General features: G+C 40.8%; 2 protein-coding genes across 6 annotated transcripts; one reads left to right on the forward strand and one right to left on the reverse strand.

Annotated features, from left to right (window-relative positions):
• Positions 1-951: 951 nt before the first annotated feature.
• On the reverse strand, positions 952-22,796 carry LOC109038515 (uncharacterized). 5 transcript variants are annotated; one of them, XR_011899993.1, is made up of 7 exons: positions 22,169-22,795; positions 20,051-20,192; positions 17,716-17,828; positions 16,832-17,030; positions 13,000-13,095; positions 10,597-10,791; positions 952-6,702 (listed from the first exon to the last, which is right to left on the reverse strand). XR_011899993.1 is itself a non-coding variant. In XM_072301206.1 (4 exons), exons 2-4 carry the CDS (start codon positions 20,072-20,074, stop codon positions 16,937-16,939), a joined length of 231 nt encoding a protein of 76 aa, XP_072157307.1. In that variant the 5' UTR covers positions 20,075-20,192; positions 22,409-22,796; the 3' UTR covers positions 16,827-16,936. The 5 variants fall into 5 exon arrangements, 3 of the variants coding, with proteins under 3 accessions (XP_072157307.1, XP_072157306.1, XP_072157305.1); XR_011899994.1 differs by lacking the exon at positions 13,000-13,095; XM_072301206.1 differs by lacking the exons at positions 952-6,702; positions 10,597-10,791; positions 13,000-13,095 and having other exon boundaries at positions 16,827-17,030; positions 22,409-22,796.
• LOC140224806 (uncharacterized) lies at positions 10,852-11,475 on the forward strand. The gene has a single exon (XM_072301497.1). The coding sequence runs from the start codon at positions 10,852-10,854 to the stop codon at positions 11,473-11,475; it is 624 nt and encodes a 207-aa protein (XP_072157598.1).
• Positions 22,797-27,645: the final 4,849 nt, after the last annotated feature.

The following is a 27,645-nucleotide window of genomic DNA, read 5'->3' on the forward strand; positions in this document are numbered from 1 at the left end:
TCGATAATTCGAACCCCGATAATTTGAAAACCTCGTTAATTCGAAGGAAAGTCTGTTTCCCTTGAAAATCTCTCGATAATTCGAAGAAAATCAATGTAGTTTTCTCCCCTCGTTATTTCGAAATTTTTAAGCTGGCGCGGCCCTCTATGATTCGAAATTGCGACGAAAATTCTCTCTGTAATTCGAAGTGAGGGAAGTAAATATGGTCCTCCCTCTATAATTAGAAATAAGACGGTATGCTCCAATGCTCCAAAGAATTTGTACTCTGAAGATGGCATAAGTCGAAAGGCACTCCAGTGATTAAAAGATATCGAACACAACACCTTATTCACTTACAGAAAAAATGGTGTTGTTCAAATCAAGCCTTGTCAAAGGAAATTTGGTAACTCTCGAATGTTCATGCGGCGTTCTTCCTTAGCACGGCAGTACTGTTATTGGACAATTCCTCTGAATTGAGACGCCTCAAGAGGGTAAAACCTTGGGAGTCGGCGGGCCCCGAGGTCTGAGCCAATAGGTATAAGTTGACATTAAGGTGATTCGATGGACGCCATATTTTGTGCCGCAGAACGGCATGCGATATATCGCATCAATTGGTTCCAATTTTGCAGCTACTCGTCATTTTTCTCCAATTTTGAGATTGCAATTCTGTTGTCAGGAGACTGAAGCACTCACTTACCAATTTTTACAAAGAAATTCAACGTAATAAAGGCATGGTTTTCTCTCTCTAAAAAAAAAACGCGCCTTTATTACGTTGAATTTCTTTGTTAAAATTGGTAAGTGAGTGCTTTAGTCTCCTGACAACAGAATTGCGATCTCAAAATTGGAGAAAAATGACGAGTAGCTGCAAAATGGAACCAATTGATGCGATTTATCGCATGCCGTTCTGACACAAAATATGGCGTCCATCGAATCACCTTAAATACTATTGTATAAATGATGTAAACTACCCGGTTGTTTGCAATTTCACCTTTATTTCAATATATTAACAATGTGTACAATTCTGTTTTTCGGAGAAGTTCACAATAAACTCCTAAAAATTAAAAAACCTCAACTTTCAACTTAAACACGGTAAATAATTTATTCCTATCTGCAGAAAATTGTGAAAAATGTTTGTTAAAATTTTCGCCAAAAACCGCCGAAAACCAGCATAATTTCTCATGTGCTTTCTGATTCTAGTTCTACCATTTCAGTTTCAAGAACATCATTACATCATTACATCATTGTACTTGCTCCAATCAAGTCTATAATTTGTATAGTTATCCGTTGCAAGGTATCCCTCCCCCTCTCTCTTTTTTCTCATATTTTTCCATAATTTTTTACTTATGCCCACTTTCCTTTTTTTTATTCCTCATATCTTTTTATCAATCTTATTAATCACCCTTATGAGCGTTCATTCATTTCTTGTCGCGTAATCTCTGTTGCAGGTCGAACGCCCATTAACATTCCAACATGTAATCATGATGCAATCTCACATAACTCACAGTGCATTTTTATCGTTATACATTCCAACCTGCACACCTTAATGGCATGTCTTTCGGTTTTCTCTTTTCTTTCTCTTTCTTTCTCTTTTATTCTTTTTTTTCTCTTTTATTTTTTTTTGTTAACAATTGAATCTCGCCGGGAGCCTCGGCCCAATCGGATCGAAGACTTCAAACTCACTCCAGGTCTTGGTCTTGGCTTGTCTCAACCCTCACATCGACTCGACTGCGCTTCTCTTGGTGAATCGTTTCTTGTTTTATTTCATCTAATCCACAACCCCGCTTCTTTTCCAAATTTCAAATAACAACTTGCCATTATTTTTCATGGAAAAAATTTTAACAAAATAAATTGTGATAAATGAAAACATATTTGTAAATTTTCTTTATTATCAAATGAACCGCGTTTAACCGAAAGGAACCAAGCCACATCAGCTATTGCCAAATTTAATGGGCCTGTTGCAAACTTTTGCTAGAGCAGAATGAAGAGTTGTTTCCTACAGATAATGCCTCAAAAATCACGATGAGCGCATCGGCAAAGTCTGAAATGCACTCATAACTTCACAATCTGCGTAAGAAATTTGCGTTATTTTGAGCTTCCCGCTTCAAAAACGATACTACTGCACAGGTGAACATTTTGTTAGAGGAGTCGCTCCATCGTCGGTAATATTCATCATGGCCATGGCCGACGCTTGCGAAGTTCCTCGCGTAATTCGAGGAGAGTCCAAGGTCAGTTAAGGCGGGCGAGGAAAATATGAACGTGAACACGCCGATTGTTATATTATGGTTTAATCCTGTTCGGGTGTTATCTCGTCCCATCACACGTGTTTTGGCGGACTGGCGTCGGCCATGATGAGTATGGGCCTGTTGCAAACTTTTGCTAGAGCAAAACTAAGAGTTGTTTCCTACAGATAATGCCTCAAAAATCACGATGAGCGCATCGGCAAAGTCTGAAATGCACTCATAACTTCACAATCTGCGTAAGAAATTTGCGGTTTTTTGAGCTTCCCGCTTCGAAAACGATACTACGGTACAGGTAAACATTTTGTTAGAGGAGTCGTTCCATTGGCGACAATACTCATCATGGCCGACGCCAGTCCGCCAAAACACGTGTGATGGGACGAGATAACACTTGAACAGGATTAAACCATATAACAATCGGCGTGTTTACGTTCATATTTTCCTCGCCCGCCTTAATTGACCTTGAACTCTCCTCGAATTACGCGAGGAACTGCGCAAGCGTCGGCCATGATGAATATTGCCGACGATGGAGCGACTCCTCTAACAAAATGTTCACCTGTGCAGTAGTATCGTTTTTGAAGCGGGAAGCTCAAAATAACGCAAATTTCTTACGCAGATTGTGAAGTTATGAGTGCATTTCAGACTTTGCCGATGCGCTCATCGTGATTTTTGAGGCATTATCTATAGGAAACAACTCTTCATTCTGCTCTAGCAAAAGTTTGCAACAGGCCCATTGTCGCCAATGGAACGACTCCTCTAACAAAATGTTCACCTGTACCGTAGTATCGTTTTCGAAGCGGGAAGCTCAAAAAACCGCAAATTTCTTATGCAGATTGTGAAGTTATGAGTGCATTTCAGACTTTGCCGATGCGCTCATCGTGATTTTTGAGGCATTATCTGCAGGATACAACTCTTAGTTTTGCTCTAGCAAAAGTTTGCAACAGGCCCATTAGGCAATTTAATTTTTTATGAGAGAACGTTCGTGCGGATTCCTTTGAAAATTTTAGGAATTCGCTTCTTACTATGCAGAAAATTGACTGAAATTTGCACACAAATTCGCACAACCGTTTTCATGTAAAAACTCAAATTGCCCAATTAAATTTGGCAATAGCTGATGTGGCTTGGTTCCTTTCTGTTTAACGCGGTCCAAACATAAGACCCTCAGATCAAATCAGTTTCTCAATGTTTAAAGATATTACTTCAGTTTCCTAATTTTCGCTCTCCCACTCTATTTCGGCAGGCCATGTGGGATGATATGGCCTTTGCAACACGGGAAAGCACATACCAAGAGCGGCGAGGATGCCTGCAGCATGATCAGGACATGAGAGTGAGAGAGACAGGTGGTCACTCGCCCATCGGCCAAACCACCCCAAATTCCTCTCACAGCCGCCCGAGTTTTTATGGGCCGTTATCACTGTCCCGCTGCACCGTGCATCCTCGCTTCCAAAACCACGGGGGGCCCAAAGAGGCTTTTAGGCTCTTTCGAGCTACGGGGCCCACACGAGTCAGCCCAAACTGACCAATCGAAAACCGCGCCTTTGCGGGGGCCCCAAATCAGCCGGTCAGCCAAGGGCCAACCTGCCTGGTCCACGACCTCAGCGATCCCGGAGTTGCAACGCCGTGCCGCAGCATCCCTCTCCCCGACCTAGGGCAACCAATGGCCAACTTTGGGGGTTGTCCGGCGAAAATGGCAAAAGAGACGATAGGAGTCCGGGGCCTCCCCGAAAGAGGAGGCCACGGCACTCTCGCCGCGACTCTCAGAGGACACAGATTTTTTTTTTTGATTTTTGCTCCGATTGCTCCTGATTTCACCATTTTTATATACTTTTCCCTGATCATTCCTGATCGTTATTCTCCTGATTTTTTTTCTTTGATTTTTGTCCACCGTTGTCCATATTTTCCTGCACATTACATTTTTTTCTACCATATTTCCAGACTTATATTTTCTTTCCACAACATCCCAGATTTCCCCCCATTGCCCATCACAAATTAAGTTTACAAATATGATGATTTTTCTGTATGTTCTACATGACGTTCAACAAAAAATTCTTATCCAGTAAGAGAAGACAATCTCAGATAACTGAAATAAAAGAATACTTGGATAGTGATTCAGAAGAAGAGATATCTAGACAGGACGTAACTCTCATCCAACCACCTTACGATCCAGAGATCACAAGTGCTCTTGCTGATATCAATAGTGTCGGGAGTTCCCTCTTCGCACCTACTGTAGATCAAGCGAAACGGTTATCTGACTTCATATTACACACAGATTTTGTGCTCAAGACATCTCGATTAGTAGCTCAAGTCCAAATAATTGGAAGCCGAGAAGATCTACTTCGCACAGTAAAGAACGGTAGGTCAGGAAGTATATTAGAAGGCTTATTTTCAGACCGTAGCCGTATCCTTTCAGATCCGGTTGACTACATCAAGGAATTTCCAAGAGAGGTGCAAGAGGGTAGAAAGTACCCAATTGAAGCTGATAATCTTCTTCCTTCGATTAGTAATCAGTTGTCGATTGCAGCATTCTTCAATATGTCTGACCCTTCTGTTGGCAATATGTCTGACCCTTCTGTTGGCTCCTCAGCTGCAACAATACAAGCTTCCCAATCTACACCACCTGAGATTCAGCGACCACAAGTCATCCTGAAAGCTATTATGAATTCGAAGGATGAATTGTCAGCATCTCCCTCAAAAATATCGACAGAATTGCCCATTTCCCTGGCCCCGAACACGCTGAGCCAAGAATCGAAGATGCAGGCTGTTCAGCTCATCAATGAGCAGTTCGCATTAGACAATGCAGGCCTTGGATACTGGATACTTACTTATATACTATACTTGGATTTATACTTTGTGGGTGAATTTCACAGAATTTTGTCAACTATATCTTAGCAACTGCTCCTCCAGTGATGCGAATTGACTCCGTGTGTGGCCCTCTTTCACCTGCAAGTAAGACTCCTTGACACGGTGACTTCCCGTCTCACTACCCTTGACATCAACCAGTCTACACAACATGGCTATCTCAATCCTTCCAACTGAAACCAAAGTCAGCAAAAACCGATTCCAAGTCAGACTCCTTTCGTATGGAACAGCCAGCCAATCACACATAGACTTCTCGTCTCACCTCTTTTGACGTCAGCCAGTCTGTATAGCGTGGACTGCCCGTCTCTCCCTGGTCCTTCCAACTGAGACCGAAGTCAGCAAAAACCAATTCCAAGTCAGACTCCTTTCGTATGGAACAGCCAGCCAATCACGCATAGACTTCTCGTCTTACCACCCTCGACGTCAACCAGTCTGTATAGCGTGGGCTATAGCCGTCTTTCCCAGTCCTTCCATCTGAGACCAAAGTCACCGTGACCACGCATTCCATTTTAGCCCTTCAAATATCCCATTCCGAAAGATGAGCATCCGTCATATTTTTTTTTTCCTGTTTATTTTTCTTCTTCTTCTTGCTTTGGTAGATTAATGTATCTGTATTCTAAACTATATTCCGACCCAATGAAACTTGCAATCTTTAAGGAGTGATGACATTGATGATTGTAACCAGTTGGTAGCTCTGTTTAGTTGACAAATAAACAATAAAAAAAAAAATCTTTAAGGAGTAAAATTGATCGATCTTTGATTTCCACCAATAACCAGGGTAAAAAACGGTAAAAAAAAAAAGTTCCGGACGGCAAAATGGATTTTGACGTCTTTCCCTGCTTTTTGCGAGATGAACTCGGTGTGCTCCTCACAGGTCAGCCTCTGGGATGCGTGATTTTCCAAGTCTGAAGACACAATCAGATCCCGGCGGGTAGAATGATCAGCTTGGTGGTTCTGGTCATACTCTATCTTTTCAATTTTCTATCTTCACAATTTTTGTCTATCTTTTCTTTCTATTCTGTCAAATGCAGTCTCTCGTTTTTGACGATAGAAGAGTATTTTTCCACTCCCCTTTTCTGAAATTAATTATCAATCCAGAAAATCGAATGTTCCTTGGAGAAAATTTTCAAGCATGTCAACAATTTTTTTTGAATATTTATTTTTTCCTCATCACTCCTAAGCAGGTAACATTATGTTTTGAACCTCCACATGTCGCGCGTCACGCAACGTTTCTTTTTCTTTTTTTTTCTTTTCTTTATTGAAAGAATAGAGGACTACGTAGTATTAACTCTATCGAAGTTTCTTCTAAAGCCCCGAGAAAGACTTTTCGTCCATCCTTTACCCACTCATTTCTTCTGGCACGTTGCAACTTTTCATTGTTTCTCTTGGCCTGGCTGGCGAACGTGTAGACAACCCAAATGACGTTTATAAAACACCATTCCACCTAGGTCGCTCTTGATCTATTAAAGCGGGCAGCTGATTCAAGACCTCGGGGAGAATCGCATCAGATTGAAATTCTAGAAAAATAAAAAACTTCTAGAAAACTAGAACTTCTAAAAAAAAATTCTAGAAACTTCTTTTGATTGAGTTGCATCCGTACAACAGAAATCCATCACATCCAGCGTTTCTGCAAAAACGAAAAACATTCTCTTGCATTGTTAATCGATCTGAGTGAACATGCACGCAAAAATACCGTTTCACCTTGGCGTGCGCCACACAGTGGATCGAGTCAATCAGAGGGGTCGGATATGAAATTTTTAACTAAAACTGCAAAGTTTGATAATTATTTCGTCACGTTTTAAGAGGAAATTTTAGAAAATTCTATGAGGACACCAACAGAAACACTTGTAAAACCTCAAAGTTGTGTATAAACGAAGTTATACGCGTTCAAAGTTTCGAAATTTTGTCCGACCTCTCCTATTGACTCGATCCACCGTGCGCCGTTGCGCCACGCCAAAAGATACTTATTAAATATGAAGGTATCTTTTTCGGACGGAATAAATACCATTCCTGAGATTTTAAAATATTTCAATGTCCAAACCGTCATTATTTAATATTGATTAGAATCACGTTGACGACACGACCGTAGCTATATCGACGGCATACGTCGGTACTCACATAACTCGGTTTACGACGTCGCAGACTTCCTGTCATATTTTATTTTCCAGACAGAAAACTACTCAACGGCATTTCTATAAAACTGCTGTGATTTTTCCTCTCCGTGCGAGAAAAAAGGTGCATAAACTTCAAGGAATGATGTCAATTTTTTCTCCTTTAAGGTGATTCGATGGACGCCATATTTTGTGTCAGAACGGCATGCGATATATCGCATAGATTGGTTCCATTTTTTCAGCTACTCGTCATTTTTCTCCAATTTTGAGATCGCAATTCTGTTGTCAGGAGACTAAAGCACTCACCAATTTTAACAAAGAAATTCAACGTAATAAAGGCGTGGTTTTTTCAGAGGGAAAATGTCGCATTCGAGTCCAGTTTCGATATCAGTATCGAATGCGATGTTTTCTCTCTGAAAAAAACCACGCCTTTATAACGTTGAATTTCTTTGTTAAAATTGGTAAGTGAGTGCTTTAGTCTCCTGACAACAGAATTGCGATCTCAAAATTGGAGAAAAATGACGAGTAGCTGAAAAAATAGAACCAATCTATGCGATATATCGCATGCCGTTCTGACACAAAATATGGCGTCCATCGAATCACCTTAAGAAAATAACATAGAGGTGGAGATTCTCAGACACCGCAAACGAGAAATGCGATTGCGGACTTGCGCTGTCGATGTAGGGGGGGGGGGGGGGGGGGGCTGGGAGGCGTGTCCTCCAAGATTGGTGGCCTTTTCCTTCCCACGTGCAGGTAGGTCCTTTTGCAGACGCGTCAGAAATAGTAGGTCCTATTTGCCAAATGGACGTATTTCTATTAAACAGAACTATGTGCAGGTGAGAAATATGGGGTGTGCTCTAGAAAGCTGCATATGAAACAATGTAAAAGTGGGCATGATTCCTTTAGAGGAACTGGAAAAGCGGGATTTTAAATTCAGCAAACAGAACTATATGCCAACTGAATGCGGGATATATGAACGGCATTGCATGAGAGCGTTGTGGACAGGGCTCATAGCTGGACTGCATTTTGCAATTTGGAACTATGAATTCTGGCTCATTTGAAAAAACACTTATGTGCACAGGGAAACTAATGACAAATTCGTTTTTTTTAACCGGGCCAGAATTCATAGTTCCAAATTGCAAAATGCAGTCCAGTTAAAGCACTCTACGGCGGCATCCATTTCCGTTGACGTCACCGGCGCTTTATTATTCTCATTCAGTCTTACGCTTACGGCCAGAGAGCTGACGAGCACACCCCATATTTCTCACCTGCACACAAATCTGTTTGATAGAAATACGTCCAAATGGAGTCCTATTGACGTTGTATTTCAAATCTTCCCTCGTAGATAAATCCTTTTCGCCCAGTGACGACGAATTCAACATCATCGTCCGAACCCTCCGTCGGAAACACGTCACACGCAGTGGCGTGGCGTGAATTGCGATGTATCGATTGTTATGCCATTTAAACTTATGGTAAAGAATCGATTATTAATGTGTTCGCTGCGAACACCCTGTTTATCGATCCTTTCCCGTAGGTTTAAATGGCATAACAATCGATTTATCGCAAAACACGCCATGCTACTGGTCACACGATGTGCCGGAGGGAGGACGATTGAGCTCGATCCGCCAGGCCCTGACCAACTCCCTTCCTGACAATATGAAAGCTCGTAACTCCATTTCCTATCGAGCCCTGAGAGGTCTGGGATTATACGGACAGAAGAGCTCATCTCAGAGTGCAGTTACGCTCTTTTGACAAACTTTTGCAAGTGCCCAAGATGAAATTGAACGGTCCCGCTGGGACTCCGTTGAATAATCGAAGAGCCGACTTTTAAACGAATTAAAAACAGCATTCATAATGAAAGTATAACCCGTGCGTCCGCAACCCCCCCTCCCCCTACCATCCCCCTTGCGCGACGCTCTTTCGGATTCGAGGATGGGAGGGGGGAAGGGATAAATAAATCAGTAAAGTAATGAATACCTTGGCAAATCTGGAAAAACATGTTCGGACAGTGTCCGTAAATCAGATTATCTTTTTTTTCTTATACTGCCACTTTTTTTACAAAGGCTGAGCCGATTGGAATCCCTCACTTCGCTCTATGACTAGGATGTTAAACAGTAGCGAGGCGTGAATGATCGATTATCGATATTTCCCCATTTGAAGCCATCGGCAAATCCAGCAAATTAGCAATTTGCGTTTTTCTCCATTTAAACCTATGGAAATGTATCGATTATTGAAAGGGCCAGGTGTTCTGACAAAAATCGATTATTTAACATAGGTTTGAATGGAGAGAATCCGGTGTTCGCAAATCGCTGGATCCCCGTGGTAAAAATTGGCAGTAGAATCTGTATTCCAAAGTACCATAGACCTAAAGCCGGCTGTAAGATTTCCAATAGCTTCTGTAGCCGGCTGTACAATTCCTTTTAGCCTTTTATAGCCGATGGCGACTAAGCAACAGCCAGGCGATAAAGGTTATGCTAAACGTTATTAAATACGGATACTAGGACTTAGTTAGTTTTTGGACCACCGCTCTCTTTTTGTGCCGTAGTAGCTTGATTTATTTTGCGAGGAATGTTCCGTACTTTTGAAGGATGCCTGTCATTCTTAATATGTTGGAGCGCCCTCAATTTCTTATGATACTGTGCAATACCTCAGGTGTGAAACAGTTGCTTCAGACGCCGTGGCACGCTGCGGCGCGGCGGCGGGCGGGCAGGGAGCGCGAAACGCGCATTGGCGCCTACAAACCTAACAGGGATACTTCACGCATTGCGCAATGCGTGAAGTATCCCTGTTAGGTTTGTAGGCGCTAGTGCGTCGCCGCTCCGCTTTGTGTTAGGCTCTGGTATTTAATCTTGCGGAGTCAGCGTTTTCCAACTCATGATTTTGAAATGTTTGCTCACTCTGTATGCACTTTGTATTCTAATTTTAATCGATGAAAAAATATATGTTTTAAAGGAAAATATAATGTGTGTTTTGTAAATATTAAGGTTGTACGTTCCGTATCAAACTAAATGATTTCCAAAGCACACGAATTTCTACACAATTTCTGATAGCCTTTTATAGCCAATGGCGATAAAGTGTAAAGCCCGGCGATAGGAACTATAGCCCGACCGTTTACTTTTTTATAGCTTCGTTTAGCCCGGCTATATGTTTTGCTCCGCTTTCTACAGTCAGCTATATGATTTTCAATAGCCTTCTCTAGTCGGCTATAAGAACTCCTATGGTATTTTGAAACGCAGCTCCGATCGCCAATTTTTACCAGGGCCGCGCCTCTGTTTGAAGCTATGGTAAAGAATATATTATTTCAGTCTTCGTCGTGAACACATATATATGTTTATCGATCCTTTTTCATAGATTTAAACGGCAGATCAATCGATGCGTTGCAAAGCACGTTATGTATTTATGAACTTTACCTGGACAAGGGTCTGAGGATGTCCCAGCACATCCGTACGGTCTGCTGCAAGGCAAAAAGGACGATAAATGCTCTCCGCTCCATCATGCCCAACTGTTTCGGTTCCCAGCACAAACGCAGGATGATGATCTTCCAGGCTGTCTTCTCCGTGATTTTTTATTGAATTGCGGCCTGGGGTGACTCTCCTGCTCTTAGTCTAAAATACAATTTGAAAGAAATCACCAAGACATTACGACCTTTTAAGAGGGCATTATGTATGGCATATAGGACTGCGTCGGCCAATTGTCTCGAAATCCTGACCGGAATTCCTCCAACAGATCTACTAATGGAAGAAAAGTTTAGAAGATCCCTTAAAAATGAGAACTTTGTGGAGATCCATGACGATATCTTAAATGAATGGTGTGATCGTTGGAGGAACAATCCAGGAGATTCCTGGTGCAAGCAACTGATCCCGGACCCAGAATCATGGCTTAGGCGGAACTATGGATATCCATATTTCTGGTTGACGCAGCTCTTTACAGGACATGGTATATTTGGTTCGTATTTATTTCGATTCAAAAAGACGGACTCCAATAATTGTAAATTGTGTATTACTGAGCGGGACACGCCGGAACACATCTTTTTCTCTTGCTCTCGATTCATCAACAAAAAGCGTATGCTAGACTTAGAACTTGATACCACTCTTACTCCCAAAAATTTTCAAACAGCTATCCTAAAGAATCCCACAAACTGGAACCTAATTCAAAAATATGTAAAAGACATTTTAACAACGAAGTCCCCTCTCTATCAAAACCAACCTTTACCCAACCCCCCACCCCCTCCCTCAGCCGAAGATATACCAGATGGTAATTCCGGCGTGTCTCGCGAAGTGAACTCTTGACTTTACTATTAAGCTTATACCCTTATCTTAACTATTATCTATTACCTTAATTATTCCTTTATCTCAACTATATTCACATATTTTCTGCTACCATTACTAATATAACTTATATCTATCATATTAGCCACCTAGACAATTAAGTAATTAGATATACGCATCATAATTTTCTTGTAAACCTGTAAATTCGTTGAATAAACTTTTGCTTGACAAAAAAAAAATGTATTTATGAACATCTGCGTGGTGACACTATTGACACAAATTTTGTCACAAAATGAGCCAAAAATATATATATATGAGTCGCTTTTATAGCGCTCTTTGGCGCTGTGCGACGCCTAATCGCCACAAAGCTCGGTCTTCCCACAGGTCATCAGGGAGTTGACAATCTCTTATCTCATTTAACACCCCCTGTCGCCAACCTCTCACTGGGCGTCCCCTACGTCTCCTCCCAGGAGGAACCCAATCAAGCATCTTTTTTGGCAGCCTCTCTTCCGTCATCCTATTGACATGACCATACCAAACAAGTTGTTTGGTCATGACGTCGAACACGATGTCATTTTCGACTAAAATACCGGTTCGTTTAAAACAAAATTAAGCCAAGTTTATGTCCTGCTTCCAATAGCGCATTGTTTAATTTAAGTACGAGAGCCGGTGAAAAAATAAGAGTTTGCTTAAATCTTTCGATGAGCTCATTACTGAGGAAAGAAATCGAATATCGATGGCCGAAGTCCAAAACCACATATCTCCATTTGTGTCGTTATACACTTCCCGTCATACTTTATTGTTTCTTTTTAAAAATATGCAACATAATTTTTTGATAACTTCTTTGACGTTCCCTCTCTGTTAGAAGAATATTCTGTGTAGGATTAAATCTATGAAGTTGGTTGGTTTCTTCCTGAGAGAATAAAATAGGAGCGGGAATTTTGGAAAATCACAATGAAGATGTGTGGTTTTGCACGTTGGTCATTGGTATCGAGAAAATCCAGCTTCGGCTGACAATGAGTTCAAAGTAGTGAAATATTAAAAATTAGCCTTAAAATTCTTAATGAAACGCTCGGGATTTTTCCGTGTACAGAGGCAATTTTGCAAGTTGGCAACATTGTTTTTCCACCATTTAAATCCATTAAATATATCGATTTCAGGTGAAAAAAAGCTGGCTCGAGAAGAATCGATTATTTTACATACATTTAAATGGAGAGAAAACACTGCAAGGGCGAAGTACGAACTTGGAGGGCCATCGGAAGTTGCACCCGAGACCGGAACCATCCCTTTGCCCCCCCACCCACCTATCCCCCCTCCCCCCAACTACCCCCCTACACCAACCCCCTGCTCCCTATCTCGAGCTCCCACATCCGACCTCGCCGAATGAACTCTCCACCAACCGCCAACACTTCACAGACTCCGGTTGAGTCAGGTTCTCTTCGAGAGCTGCGGATCGATTATTACTTCGATATCTAATCGATAATTCGATAACCTCGATCGATAAAGTGCATTTCTAAGATAGGAATTTTTCCGCCCTATACTTACGGAGATTTAACCTGGAGGAATCGTCCGTTCTGTGGATTTGTTGACACATGCACTGGAACATACATGTTCTCGATGGCATTTTGTTCGCGATTTTACCTGAAGATCATGAAAATTTAAAGGAAAAATATTCATAACTTTCCAAAAAAATACACATTTTAGCAAAGGAAATTTGGCAACTTGCAAGGTGTCTACCAAAACAGGCTGGCCGAAAATCAGTACTTTTACAGTACATTCTCGAGAAATTCAGTACCTCCTCAACGGAAAAATTCAGTACTTTTTCAGTACCTTTCAATTGATGAAATTCGAAAAATTTCAAAAATTTGAATATCTCGCCCTAGTTGCGACAAAAATGATAAGAGGTGAAAAAAATCCGGACCTTCTTGCGGAATTTCCGCACTTTTTCAGTACTTACGGACCGCCCTTAAAAAATCAGTGCTGTTTCCGGGATTCCCGGAAATTCCGGAATTGTAGACACCCTGGAACTCTTGAATGTTCATACGGCGTTCTTCTTTATCGCGGTTGTATGCTTGTGTGCGGGGCTCAAGTACCCGGTATAATTCGCCACAGCTTGCATCGATGTGTAACATTCGTCGTTTTTTATAGCGAGCGAATACTGTTAACCGGCACTTAACACTGCGTCCGAGCCCGCAACCTATCCGCGATTAGTTCATCCTCAAAGTAAACGGTTTATTAACGTCCTCTTTTTACGAGAGTCGTGACCCCCCCCCCCCCCCCCTCGCACACACACCCTTGCTCCCTTCGACCGCCTTGCGCCCCGCCCTGGATACCATTAACGTAGTCAGCGATAAAGTGGTCGCTATAATTACTTTGTGCGTCCTAACTTCAACACTCACGTGTAGCGAGGAAGCAATTTTTCTCTTTTCAAAACTGCCTCTGAAAAATCCAGTGGATCGGATGCAGCGACAACACATTTGAAAAACTCTAGACTGTTATCATAAATCGTATATTTTTCATATTCTTTAACATAGAGCGTATTTCGCTTGTTTATATTAATAGATAATTAAAATGAAAAATCTTGCCTCACACGCTTGATGACTTTGGTTTGAATGAGCATAAAAAAGATATTAACTACAATGTTTCTTCAACGTTGTAAAACTGGAGGTCACATAATTTCCAGTTTAGAAAGTAATCTAAAAATATTCGCATAATTGTACTAATAATGATACCCCATGGAGGTTTTTGAAAATATAGAAGTTTGACGGGCATTCAGTTTGGGTGAGCCTGTGTTAAATATGAAAGTGGACATAATGAGTCGTGCCTCTCCGTTAGTTCATTTATGCATAGGTAAAGTTAGGCTGAAATGGCAACCACTATACTTAAATTCCGTCATCTATCGGGTTGAACTTCATATAATCAGTTCAGGAAATCAAAGATTTGTCATGTTTGCTAACAACACGTTGATACTTTTAAAAACTGCACTTTTAACTTTCTCTTAAAAGTTGTATATGATAGTTCTATTTTGCTTTTATTATTTTGTTGTAACACTATGTTAATATATAGAGAAGTTTGTGAGAATTTTTGTGATAATAGTGTAGAGAATGGACTTGTGTGGTTCAAAATGTATTTTCCATGGGCAATAATATAAAAAAGCAGGAAGCATGAGAGGCAAGATTTTACATTTTAATGAGTTGTTATTATCTTCCCTGAAGTGTGAAAGTTACATTCAGCGTTCAACTTTCATATTCGCCTGATAATGACTCATAAACCAAGAGTTCAGCGATTGGTTTAGCAAACCTAAACTGAATTACATTTTGCAATATGGAACTATAATTTCTGGCTCAGACTAAAGACAATGTGTTCTTCTGTAGTGAGATATCAGCCTAATGCTCAATTTAACGCACGTTGGCTAAAAACTCTGACATACTGTCTGAAAACAACGTATTGACCATTAGTATCCTTAAAGACATACGTGTTTATACTGACGAGCCAGAAACTTTTGTTCCCAACTGCAAAATGTAGTTCATCTAATTATAGGAAATTCGCATTCACTGGAATGACTGCAGCGCTACACTTGACAACAACCCGCATGAATCCGATATGATCAGCCTATCCGAGTTGACTATCGAAATTTTCAAATTTCTCCAACATCATAAATGACACTCTAAACCATAAATTGAGGTACTCAATGTAGATAAAAATATTCGCAATGCATTGAGTTAGCTTGAGTCACAACGATTCCACAAAGTTTAATCAAAGACGGCCACTATAAATGGTACCAGGACCATTGACAAAATCGAATTTTCCCGCCAAGCAAGAAGTGGAAAGGAACCCGTGAGGTATTGCGAGAATGCACTATTGTATCAATGGTGCAGAAACCAAGCAAAACCGCTGAAAAACTCCATGTGGAGTGTGCGCCCATAAAGATGGTTTGAGGCACAGTGACATTAGTATGGTAATCATCAGCGCACTCTACGGTAGCAAATACTGTAACTCTAACCACATTCATCAAAAGTGTGGTAAATGCCACCAGATATCTGATTAGCCATACCCTAAGGGAGCTTACACAACGTAACGCAATTTGCACTCCCTGGTGACGCAACCCCGGAACCCCTTTTAATAATTACGTACCGTTTAACGGAGTCCCCCCTCACGGTCCCAAAAACTGTGGTAAACTGCAAAATATTTATCTGGGTACACTTTGAAGTGTTTTTAATGATTGTGCAACAAAAACGTCGAATAAATGAGGATGATACATGCATGTTATTGATTGTTGTTGTTGAAAATTTGTAGAAAAGCGAGAAATAATACTGGTAAAAAGGTAAAAAAGAGAAAGAAAGTAAAGATGAGAAACCCAGAAAATAGCCAAACTATCTATGTAATTACATGAAAACAAAAATATCTCTCCTGTTAGGAATAGTTTCTCGCACAGACATGGCTTATTTTCGAAACTCATCTCCCCCTTTCCATTCGATTTTCTGACCAGGAAATCCCACTTAACGGGTCATTTAGCGGCGTGCTGCTAGCGCTATACGCGCGCTGGCGCCTACAAACCTAACAGGAATACTTCACGCATTGCCTGGTTGCTCGCCCCGCAAGGTGGAGTGCCACGGCGCTTTAAGCAACTGTTTCGCGACAGAGTGTTGCACAGTATCATACGACATGAAGGCGCTCCAACGTATCAATAATGACAGGCATCCTCTAAGAGTACAGAGCTTTCCTCGCAAAATAAATCAAGACACCTTGGCGCAAAAAGAGAGCGGTGGTCCAAAAAACTCACTAAGTACTAGCATTCGTATTTTATAACGTTTAGCATAATTTTTTAATTTTATTAGAGAAAGAAGAGACTTGATTTAGGCAGAAACATTCTTGAGTGTGTCGTCAAGAAGATTTCATTTTGAAACAGGAACATCTCATTACAAAACTGACTCCACTTTTCTGCGGTTTAAAAAAAAAATAAAGTAATTTTTGCAAAAATATTGGTATAATTACATGAAAACAAAAATATCTTTTCTGTCAGGAGTAGTTTTTCGAATGGACATGGCTTATTTTCGAAACTCATCTCCCCCTTTCCATTCCAAGGCTATGCTGTTTTAATAAGTATAAAAATCGTAGCTTGCCCTTAGTCTTATCCTTTTCATGATTTTTGTTACCTCCTGTATGATTAAGTACCTGCTATTCATCGGTTATGCAACCCGAGCTCCGGAGAGTTAAAATAGTTGCTGGTCGTGCGCCTTACGTTATTCCGTATCCCACAGATGTAAAGATTGATGACAGATGTAAAGTAATACTGGTAAAAAGGTGAAAAAAAAGAATGATGAATTCAGAAAATAGCTAAACTATCTATTTCTATAACAAAACACTTACCCATTACCTATCAGGTTCTGCCAACGATTTCCTTTAACCATACTGTGGTGCGGCGTAATCCCATCAACTTCAAGTCACGTTCTTAAAAATCCAAAGTTTTTTCTTAAATTAATTAATTTAAATTCGTAAAAGCTCTTTCGGCCCACACATTCAGATTTTCTTTTAAACTTCGAATCTCTCCGATCTCCTCCAACCATACCGTAAACCTGAAACATAAGCGTTTGCGATTGTCATTTTCTAATGGCGGGAGTATATTAATTATCATGACACTTTTTGTTCATCATTCATAACTTAGGTAATGGGTAACGCATCACCTGTCAAAATTTTGGGTTTCGTCAATAATGTACCAATGCGATACTTGAACATTATTAAACTAATCATCGAACACAATTGAAGCTAACTATTTCAAATTATAAGGGACTTCATGTAAATTTAACATTAATTTTTATCATTAATTTGTAACATACATGTAGTAGCGATTGATAAATTTTATAGGTGGGATGGTAGGTAGGTGTTAAAAAAAGTGTCCTAAAAAGTGATTTTTAGCTCTTCGGCAACATACCCACCATCAAATTAATGTTTACAAAAGTACTATGCTTGTAAAATCAAAACCGATGAATACAAGTCAAGGCATTAGCAGTCATAAATCATAAGAAAATAATTTGAAAAACTCTAAACGTGTGTGCGTTTTATCCTTAAAATACCATTCCTCCCGCGTTTGAACGTTCCATTTGTTGATAAATAGGTAAAATATAAGCACAATCAAATTGCAAGATTTGCAAGATTTGCATTGCAAATTCAAGACTATACCTTGGTTATAATCTCAACAAGGGTCTCAATATGTCACACCATCTCAAAATCGTTTGTGAAAAAACAAAATTAGTGACCAACCATTTTAAATCAATTATGCCCAACGTAGATAGACCGACCTTCCTCAAACGGAAACTGATCATACATGCTATCCTCTCAATCATCTGGTATGGTATTGAAATATGGGCGAATTCCTGCAACAGAAAGAACATAAATCTAATTACAACCACCATTATACCTCTTAAAAGAAGCCTTAGTTGCGCATATAAAACTGTCAGCAATAATGTCCTCAATGTAATTACAGACATACCACCAACGGAATTGTTAATTGAAAAGAAGCTAAGAACAATAAAGAAACAGGAAGATAGACTGGAAATCGAAACTGACATCAACAGGCGCTGGAATGAGAAATGGATAGAAGAAGGACTTCAAAACAAAGATAAATGGCTACACAAACTACTTCCCTCATTACTGCCATGGATGGAAAGAACTCATGGGGACGTCGATTTCTACCTGTCTCAATTCTTCTCTGGACACGGCTCTTTTAATTCGTATTTGTTCAGATTTAAACTTGTTTCCCCTTGTGTCCCCTCTGTGCCCCCTATGCCTGTCTGCCCCGGATACTCCGAAGCACACTTTCTTCGGCTGCACACATATTGAAGGGAACAAAAAAGAATTAGAATCGCAACTCAATTTAGAAATCTCACCAAATAATGTGATACAAACTATGCTCAGTTCTCAAGAAAATTGGAATCTAATCCAAACGTACATTATCAAGACGCTAAAACATAAAATAACCTTAAATAACACCTCACATCCCTGTTGGGGGATTTTTCTCTGGCTGCAATTCCGGCATTATTCGGGCAGATATGCAGCCGTGAGTTTGGTTTAGTTGGTCGGCTCGACCTCGGTCCCCGATCTCCTTAGCCAGCTCCTGATCAGGGCAACTTTCTAATTCAGAGCCAAACCAACATATGATAGTTTAACCATCTAGACAATCATCTGGCCGAAACCCACCCCATGTTGGGGTGGTAGTGCGAAACAGATGAGAGTCGAAATCCCTGACTATGTATAACACAGCCAGTGGAGTAAAATGCTTAAACTGTCATATCTTCGAGAAGATTCGCCACTTTTTCTCCCGGTAGAACTAAAAAAAAAAAAAAAAAAAAAATCAAGACTATTCAGATGCTGCCTCTAAAATTACATTTACTCGTTTATCATATACATATTTATGTTAAATTCCTTATTTCTCGTTGAGATTATTCAGGAACCGATGTTCTATTATTCCTCCTCTTCAAACAAATAGATGCTCTCTCTCTCTCTCTGATGCGTCTCGTTTTTTAAATAATTCGCATCACTGTGTTATCAAGTTAGTGGGAGTTTTGTTGTTTTACGAGGTGATTAAGAGGCCAGGAGTTGTCGTTATGACCGTGGTCATCAACCGGCCCTCCCCCCTTCACCCCTCCCCCTCCCCTCCCCTCCCCTCCCCTCCCCCTCCCCTCCCCTCTCCCCCTCGACACCCGGCTGACGAGGCAGAAACATACTGCCGTCCTAAGGAAGAACGCCTTTTGAACCTTCAGGCGTTGCCAAATATGCTTCGATTAAGTACGAATTTATTGGGATAGTTGTTCCTATTATTCTTCTAATTTTTAGACAATTTTGTCTGCAATTTCATGTAAATCATGTGAAAATTGAAAGAAAAAATATGCATAACTCTTCTAAGCAAAACGTGTTTCATTCGGGGAAATTTGGCAACTCCCGCACGTTCATACGGCGTTTTTCCTCAGCACGGCAGCACACGAGAGAGAGTCATCACACCGAGCGTTTATTACCCAAAACTCCGGGAAAATTTGCTCTCAAAAATGGTCCTCGTCGAGTTCTTACTCGGTTTGTATTCCACGTTTTATCATGCTTTGTAAGTTTTCATACTAAATGAATACTACAGATCCGTCGCAGGCTAATTATATATAGAGTACTCATATAGAGAATAGTACGGATATGTCGAAATATCTGAAGAACGCCGTTTCTATCATTTACCTCCTTAGTCTATAAGCTCCGCCCTTTTAAACCTCAGTGGCATGGCGTGCTTTGCGATATACCGATTGATCTGCCATTTAATATCTGCCATTTATTTATTTTCTGCCATATGGAAAAATATCGATAAACAGGGTGTTCGCACACCTTTATAATCGATTCTTTACCGCAGTTTCAATAGGGAAATATCGATAATCGATCATATACGCTTCGTCTTTGCAACCAATTCAGCCGTGCTAAAGAAGAACGCCGTATGAGCACACAATTGTTCCTTTGTTTCTTGGTCTATCGATTTGCCTATCAAATTCGATAATCAGCTGTACATCGGCCACGAAAACATTGGCTCCTACTTCGAAAAAAGCACACTCATGCACGGACCTACCGCTATGTTGCTTCTCCCCTTCATACATATTTGCCCTCATGACAATTCTGCGAAAGAGACATTTCTAGAATTTGCTGACTTCGGGAAATTGCAACATATATGAGATTTTGACTCTTTAATCAATTCGGCCGACATTTAAAACCTGAAACAATGATGAGATTCATGCGCAAATCTAGAAATCAATGGAATTTAGCACACAGGTACATCGTAAAAATTTCAACTCTCGATCCTCGAGTCTTCAGCGGAATAATTAATGAGATTTATGGACATAGTGATAGATGAGGAAGACGAAAAGAAAATGGAGCTGTCCTATTGGTGAGAGCGGGTGGTTGCAATGGACCACTAGACAAGGTACGAATTTGAGCATTCTGATACATGTTTCTTAACCAAAATTTTACGTAGAACACGATTCTTACAACAAAAATTACTGAAACCAGCTTTTAACGAAGACATTAACGTTTTTATTTCACATTGTTCACGAGGAATTTGAACTGCCCGCTCACAAAAAACTCAAAGCTCTACCTGAGTCAAATCGCGCACTACAACGGTTTCAGCAAGCTTCTCAATTGAGCAATGTTCATTTCCCACCATGTGTTGTTCAAACTATAAGCAATTTGCTACAGCTGAGCCAAAACGTCAAGATTGAAGTCGCCAGATTTTTACATCGCAGAGACTGTCATGATAACGTTTAGCGCGCGATGTGATTCACGTAGAGCATTGAGTTTTCATAAGCGGGTGATTTGAATTCACACACTAAGAATCATTAAATATCTTCTTAAGGAGTTGATTTCGGTAATTTTCGTTGTGCGCATCATGTTTTACGTAAAATTTTGGTTAAGAAACATGTAACAGAGTGCTAAAATTCGTACCTTGTCTAGTGGTCCATTGATGAAAAAGGTAAGTAGAGACTTACTATGACGGTAACCCACGCGAGACCCTATTCTCTAATAACTACCTGTCCCAATCAATAGGTCGCTCTATTTTCCATTTGTCTTCTTTGTCGAGCACTTTGTCTATCAGTTTCAATAATCAGCCCGCAGAACAATCAGAAACGGAGAACCATTAAAACCCTACACCAACGCGGCCTGCAGAGAGGACCGTAAAAATGGGATCATGTCTCTGAAAGCGTGCGGAACACGCGAGCGTCTCTCAAAACGCCTTCAATTAGCCTGCTATGCAATCCGAGCTCCGGGGAGTTAATATAGTTGCTCGGAGAGTTCCTTACTACTACTTGCATGGTCTTCATGGTTGGTGTCTTCTTCGTCTCCAATTTCAATCATGAGTCCGCAGCGGGCCGATTATTGAAATTGATAGACAAAACGATAGACAAAGAAAACATAGGCAGTATGGATCCATCCTATTGGTTGAAATTGGTGGTTCCTATAGACTAAGGGAGAAAATGATGGACTAACTATCGGGTCCCTCGTGGGTTGCCGTTACTTTGTCTATTACCTGCCTCCTTTGTCTTTTGTAACCACCCGCTTCCACCAATAGGATCCCTCCATATCTCTTTTGTCTCACAAACAGAATGGGCAGCAGCCGATGCTTGCCTCAAAGGAGTCCTGGTTGAGTTTGGTCCTTTGCGCTAGCAAGCGAGCTAGGCCCAATCTTAAAAATTTGAAGGCCTTAATAATTTTAGATGTTCCAGGTCCTTTCCTGATTCGGTCACTTTTCAGCTACCACACTTCGGAGAAAATGACAGTCGCAAAATCTTATTATTGTTTATCTTTCACTTAATTTTTACATTAAGGTGCAAATCAGGTACACCTTATCGCGGGCCTATCGTTGGATTTTTTTAAGTGCTTTTTAGTGTTTTAGTGTTATTTACAATGTCGGCTCCGAAGAAGCCCCATGTGAGGGACAAAACGCGTCTGCTGTGAACTTGAATAAAAAAAAAACCAGAATGCTCGCAAGTAATTGTGTGATTATTATACTGGCGAACTCAACGTTTATTCACCTACTTTGTTTATCAACATATCTCCGAAAAAAACCAACTCCTTAAATATTTGATGACTCACTCACTTGCTCGGAATATGACAGATCATCTGGATCAGACCCAGTAAATTAAGAAATATCATGGATAAAACTCACATTTCACATGTAGAACATAGTTTTTACCTTTCTTGCCGTTGTTGATCGTTATATTTACTCCTTTACCTCCCTTGTTTGCCACATTCTTAATTCCACATCTCCACTACACTATGAAAGCAGAAATGAAAGAGTCAGATGAGACGTAGGCTGTGGTCGTTGTTCATTAGAGCTGAGATCCGTTCAAAATAATTTTTTTTGTTGACTATGACATTAAAAATAAATAAACCAGAAATGAGTGTCGATCGTTAGTTATATTTACTCCTTTACCTCCCTTGTTTGCCACATCCTTAATTCCATATCTCCAACTTCTCTATGAATTCAGAACTGGAAGAGTCAGAAGAGACATAGGCTGTTGTTCTGTAAAGCTAAGATCCGTTCAAAATCATTTTTTTTTGGTTGACTATGACGTTAAAAATAAATAAACCAGGAACAAGATCCACAATTTCCCCAAGAAATCTCTGCAAAAAGGATAGCTGCACCACCTGTACGCCACACCACACTGTCCACCAAGTATGTTCTACTCAAACCGACTCATCACAACGTACAAACGAGTGCACTGGAACCGCCTTTTATAGTTGGAGTGGCTCTGTTTAGATTCCTCCCAGTTGGAGGCTCGTGATTGGTCGCAAAAAAATAGTAACATCGTCACTGATGTGACAACACAGTATCAAATTATCGGAGGAGGTCCCTCATAACTCGATTAGAACTTCTGATAAATTATCAAAAAAGAATATTCGATATAATCAAAGCACTATCAATAAATCAGAAAATACTTATGGAGAGATTACTTACATAATATTACCTTATCACAGCCCTCAGCTGCTCACTAGGCTAAAATGAGTTTGATCGGCGGGATGATTATGGGAATTAATTGATAGACATAGAGAGTGGTTATAATGGACAAAGGATATAAATAATAGACTAACGAACGGCAACCGACGAAAGTCCTTAAGGGCCACACGGTAAAAATTTAATGTCACTTAAGCATTTATAATGTTAAAAAAATGTGCGATAAGTATAAACGCTGCTTTTACAATAAAAAAATGCTAGGTTATCTACGTCCATACGATTAAATCAACAAATTCAATTTTTCTAACATTATCAATGCTAAAGCAACATTTAAATTTTTCCGTGCATTATTCCCCCTCAGTCTATGACAACCATCCGTTTACACCTATTTGCCCCAATCATCATTTTTATTCTGTGTCAGTCGCTTTGCCTATCAATTACAATAATTAGCCCGCCGGGTTGAAATGAGCTTTGTTGGCTACGTTACAGTTTCGCACACGTACGGTTTCACACAAATTTTGTCAGTGGACAATCTTGCGACGTCTCAACTCAGATCAGATTTAAAATCTTCTGTCGCAGCATCTTTGATGACGTCTGTATGTTTTAAGTCCAATTATTTTTAGTAGTGGTTTTTAGTACTGGAATGTAACCGGAAATGCTCCTAGTTTTTCAGTAGTTTTAGGTGCTTTAGATGAGTAGTAATTTTACGATTTTTAAAAAATAGCCGCGGCAAAGACAGTGTCTTATATGATGGGTACAAGTATTATAAATTTCGCTTTCAAAGCTCCAGCACTCCCCTCTCATTTATTTTGTGTAGGATCGAAATAATTTTCGAATCTTTTCACCGTGAAAAGTAGAGGTTCTGCAGTATTGCGACATAGTACACTAAAATATAGCAATGCTTGCGTTACAAAACAAAAGTGTGCGAAAGTGATAAACTGCCGCTTTGTTCATTTTTGTATTTTTGAAGAGTTTTATTTCACAAGGGGTTTTCCTGAATTTTGGGAGGATATGAACCCACGGAAATTGAGTACAAAGTTGCGCACTTTGAGCTCCCACATGAACGTGCGTCACCAGGAAAATGAAGATGGCGCCCGAAAATATCCCTCCCGCTGCGACCCCTCTGCCGCGATTCATGCTCCGTGCAGCCGTGCATTGATACCGGCTGCACGGAGTATGGATTTCGGGGGAGGCCCTCCCGGTCCCTTGCGATATATCGATCGTTATGCCATTTAAACCTATAAAAAAAGATCGATTATCAGGGTGTTCGCAGCGAGCACCTTAGTTATCGATTCTTTACCATAGCTTCAAATGGCGAGATATCGATAATCGATTATTCACGCCACGCCACTGGGTCCCCTGTCCGCAAAAGGTATCTTCCCAGACCCCCAGGCACCATCAAATGACGCTCTCATCTCATTGAGAGTAGTGTATATATGAGGATATTGCCACAAATTTGACCTTTAAGTCGGGAGCTACGTGACCCCGGTGTGAGATCACTGGTTGCGGGTTGCCTACCTATCGTTTCGGCACTTGACCTTTAAGTCGGGACCTATGTCACGTGACCTCGGTGTGACGTCACTAGCAACTGGTTGCGGGTTGCCTACCTATCGTTACCAGTGTTGTAAAATTGTGCAGAAAAATGTTGATTATTTTAGGATGATTTTGCAACCATGGTGTGACGTCACTAGCGACTGTTGCGGGTTGCCTACCTATCACCCACGTTGTCAGTCTGAGCAGGAAAATCGTGATTAATTGCGGGTATTGTTGAAAAATTTGGGGGGGGGAAAATCTGTAATATTTTATGATGCCTGATCTTACAACCATGGTGTGACGTCACTAGCGACTGGTTATTTGTTACAGGTTGTATACCTATCAGGGGTGATGGGTAATCGTTATCAGTCTAGTAAAATCGGGACAGGAGGGGCGTGGGTTACTTGAGAGTTGTGACAACCACTGGTTAATTGATGCGGATTGCCTACCTATCAGGGGCGAGGGGTAATCTTACTCGTTACCAGTGTTGTAAAATCGTGCAGAAAAATCGGAGTAAATTAACGGTGTTGGTTGGGTGATGGGTGTTTTAGCGGATCATATGTCAACAATGTTTTCATGCTATGACGTCACTAACGTTGAGAAATTGAGCGGGAAAATTTGAATTAGTTACGGGTGATGGGTGTTTTAGTGTATAAAATGTCAGCCGACTTTTCATGCTGTGACGACACCAACCAACCAACGTTGAGAAATTGAGCGGGAAAATTTGAATTAATGTCGGGCATTGCTACGGAACATGGTAACAATGTTGTAAAATTGAGCGGGAAAATATGATTTAACCCGGGTCGGGTATGGATTAGTGTACGGTGTATGGCATCCGTGTTTACTGTTGCGGGTTGCCTAAACGTGAAGGGGCTACCATTAGCTTTTTTAAACCACAACCGTTTAATCCTTATGGGCTACCTACCCACCCGAGCGAAGCATGATGTGTTAGAGTCAACAATTTGCCTGTGAATTAGGCGGGAAATTTGAAGGAGCAGACGTTGCAAAAAATCTGCAAAAACCTATCTTCACAGGGTTTTTCATGTGCCATGAGTCCTTTACCGTGACGATATCTGCTCTATTAGCAATCATACACACTACAACCATTCGGGTAAATACGTTTGACCAATGACCTGCATCATTTTACGCGACGTCATGTGAAGCATCCATTATGTGCCCTCACCCCACCCAGCTAGCGACCTTACCCGCTCTACTAGGAATTATACACAGGAGGAGGACCGAGGTTCTCCCATAAATTCGTAGCGGCTTGCCTATCCATCCGGGGGAATACGATTGAGTGTCATCACTCTAAGCATCCATTCTATGACGTCACCCTGTTGTATACCACAGTATCAACGTTGTATGATCGGAAAAGGTTATACCACGCTATACGTGAGATGATAGAAAATTCGGGTTTAAGTATCGATAGCGGTGACTAGAGGGGCTAATGAGTCGAACTCTAGGTGCGACAAGTATAATGCTCTCATCGCGGAGATGTGGATTAAAAGTTGACAATTATTTTGAATACCGCGGTGATGTGCGTATGTCTGCGGTTCGATTGTTGATTCGTTATCGAAAGACCTTGTTCGATAAAAAGCATTGCCGAGATAGGGATTCATCGACCGAGTTCTGTCGATAACGATTCAACAATCGACCCGGTCGCGCGACTGCGCGAGCTCCCTTTCAAGGCCGCCCAGTTCTCGCTACTCATTTTCCTGTTAGAGTGTCATTCGGAAACCACACATGTTCCACACAAACTACTCATTCACTTAGCTCCTTTCACCATACATATAACTGATGAAAAATCACGAATGACTCTGGAAAGCATCATTACTTATACGGGGTTTTCGCGGTAACTCTCATTCGATAATCTCCAAATATCCGTTCCCAGTGATGCCATCCTTCGACAAGTTTCAACTTGTCTCGATCAACTTCTCTATAATATATTTCTGATTCCCACGGCTTGGCAATAGCCGAGGACCTGTGGCCCCGCTCATTTAAACGCGTGGTGCTGGTGCGGGTGTGAAAGCCATCAATAATTTTCGATTATTTAAACGGTGATGTTTCTAGTCAGTTGTCGACCATCATCCTCATCTAAATCGATATGATCCGTTTTGAATTTGGAAAATGAGTCATTTTTCCTTTCTTTTTGAGACAAGTGAAACACTGATGGGGTATGAACCACGACGGGATGTGCAAATTCTCGTTCCTTGATTGCTCCCGGCCGGGGAACACCGGTAGACAAATGATGTTTCAGTATCATGAGCCTTGGCTGCATTGGCTAGAGGAATCGATCGAGCTCGGATGAGGGGGAGAAAAAAAACAAGAAGAGATTCGTTTATCACATACAGCGGATTTATTGATATAAAAAGGAACATGAGTATTGTATATTTGCCACACACACTTTCATACTGCGTTATGAACCGTCGAGATCATGATGGCTCAAATTGAAACCGTGCTTTATACTCATCACTTTCCTAACGATTAAATGACGACACTGGTTTTTCAACTCGCAAAGAGCATAGGGGAAAACCATCATCGGAAAAGTCTTAACATCAAACGAGCCAGGGTCTAAAGCGCTCACAAAATTTGAAATTGAAGCGTTGTCCAAATACTGACATTTTCTTAATACTAAATCACAAGTTTCGGAAAAAAGTTTTTGAAATTTTTGCTGATTGTCAACAGCTTTGATCACTACTGCGCTAATCGATGGAGCGAGTTTCTTCAATTCTTTCCATGCCTTCTCTTGAAGCGCTATTTCTCTCGGACACTTACGATGAGATGAATTTTTCTGACCGAGTACAAGACTTTTCCGTCCCAGAATCCTGCCAAACTTCAAAAATCTTGATACGGTCCCGAGATAGCGCGTCTCCCCAAAGTCGCTGTCCCCCTCAAAATACGCATCGATGTCCTTGTCCCAGCGTGTAAGCTCTCTCCACTCGCTCGGCTTAAGGGCGACCATGTTTTGAACTGTAGCGTAATTGTAAAATTTGATGATCGGAGTAAACTGTTCATTACAACTATAACCGATCACTATCTGCTGTTCACCGTTCGGGGTCAGGAAAAAAGACGAGTTTCCCATCGTTTTCGATACGATAGGGCCCCTGCACACACCACGACCGGGTTTTATCGGAGGCATGCTCGAAATTTGATAACAAATCACTTCGACCGAGCCGAGCTGA

This window comes from Bemisia tabaci, chromosome 6, assembly GCF_918797505.1.
Source record: "Bemisia tabaci chromosome 6, PGI_BMITA_v3".
Taxonomy (NCBI): Eukaryota; Metazoa; Arthropoda; class Insecta; order Hemiptera; family Aleyrodidae; genus Bemisia; species Bemisia tabaci.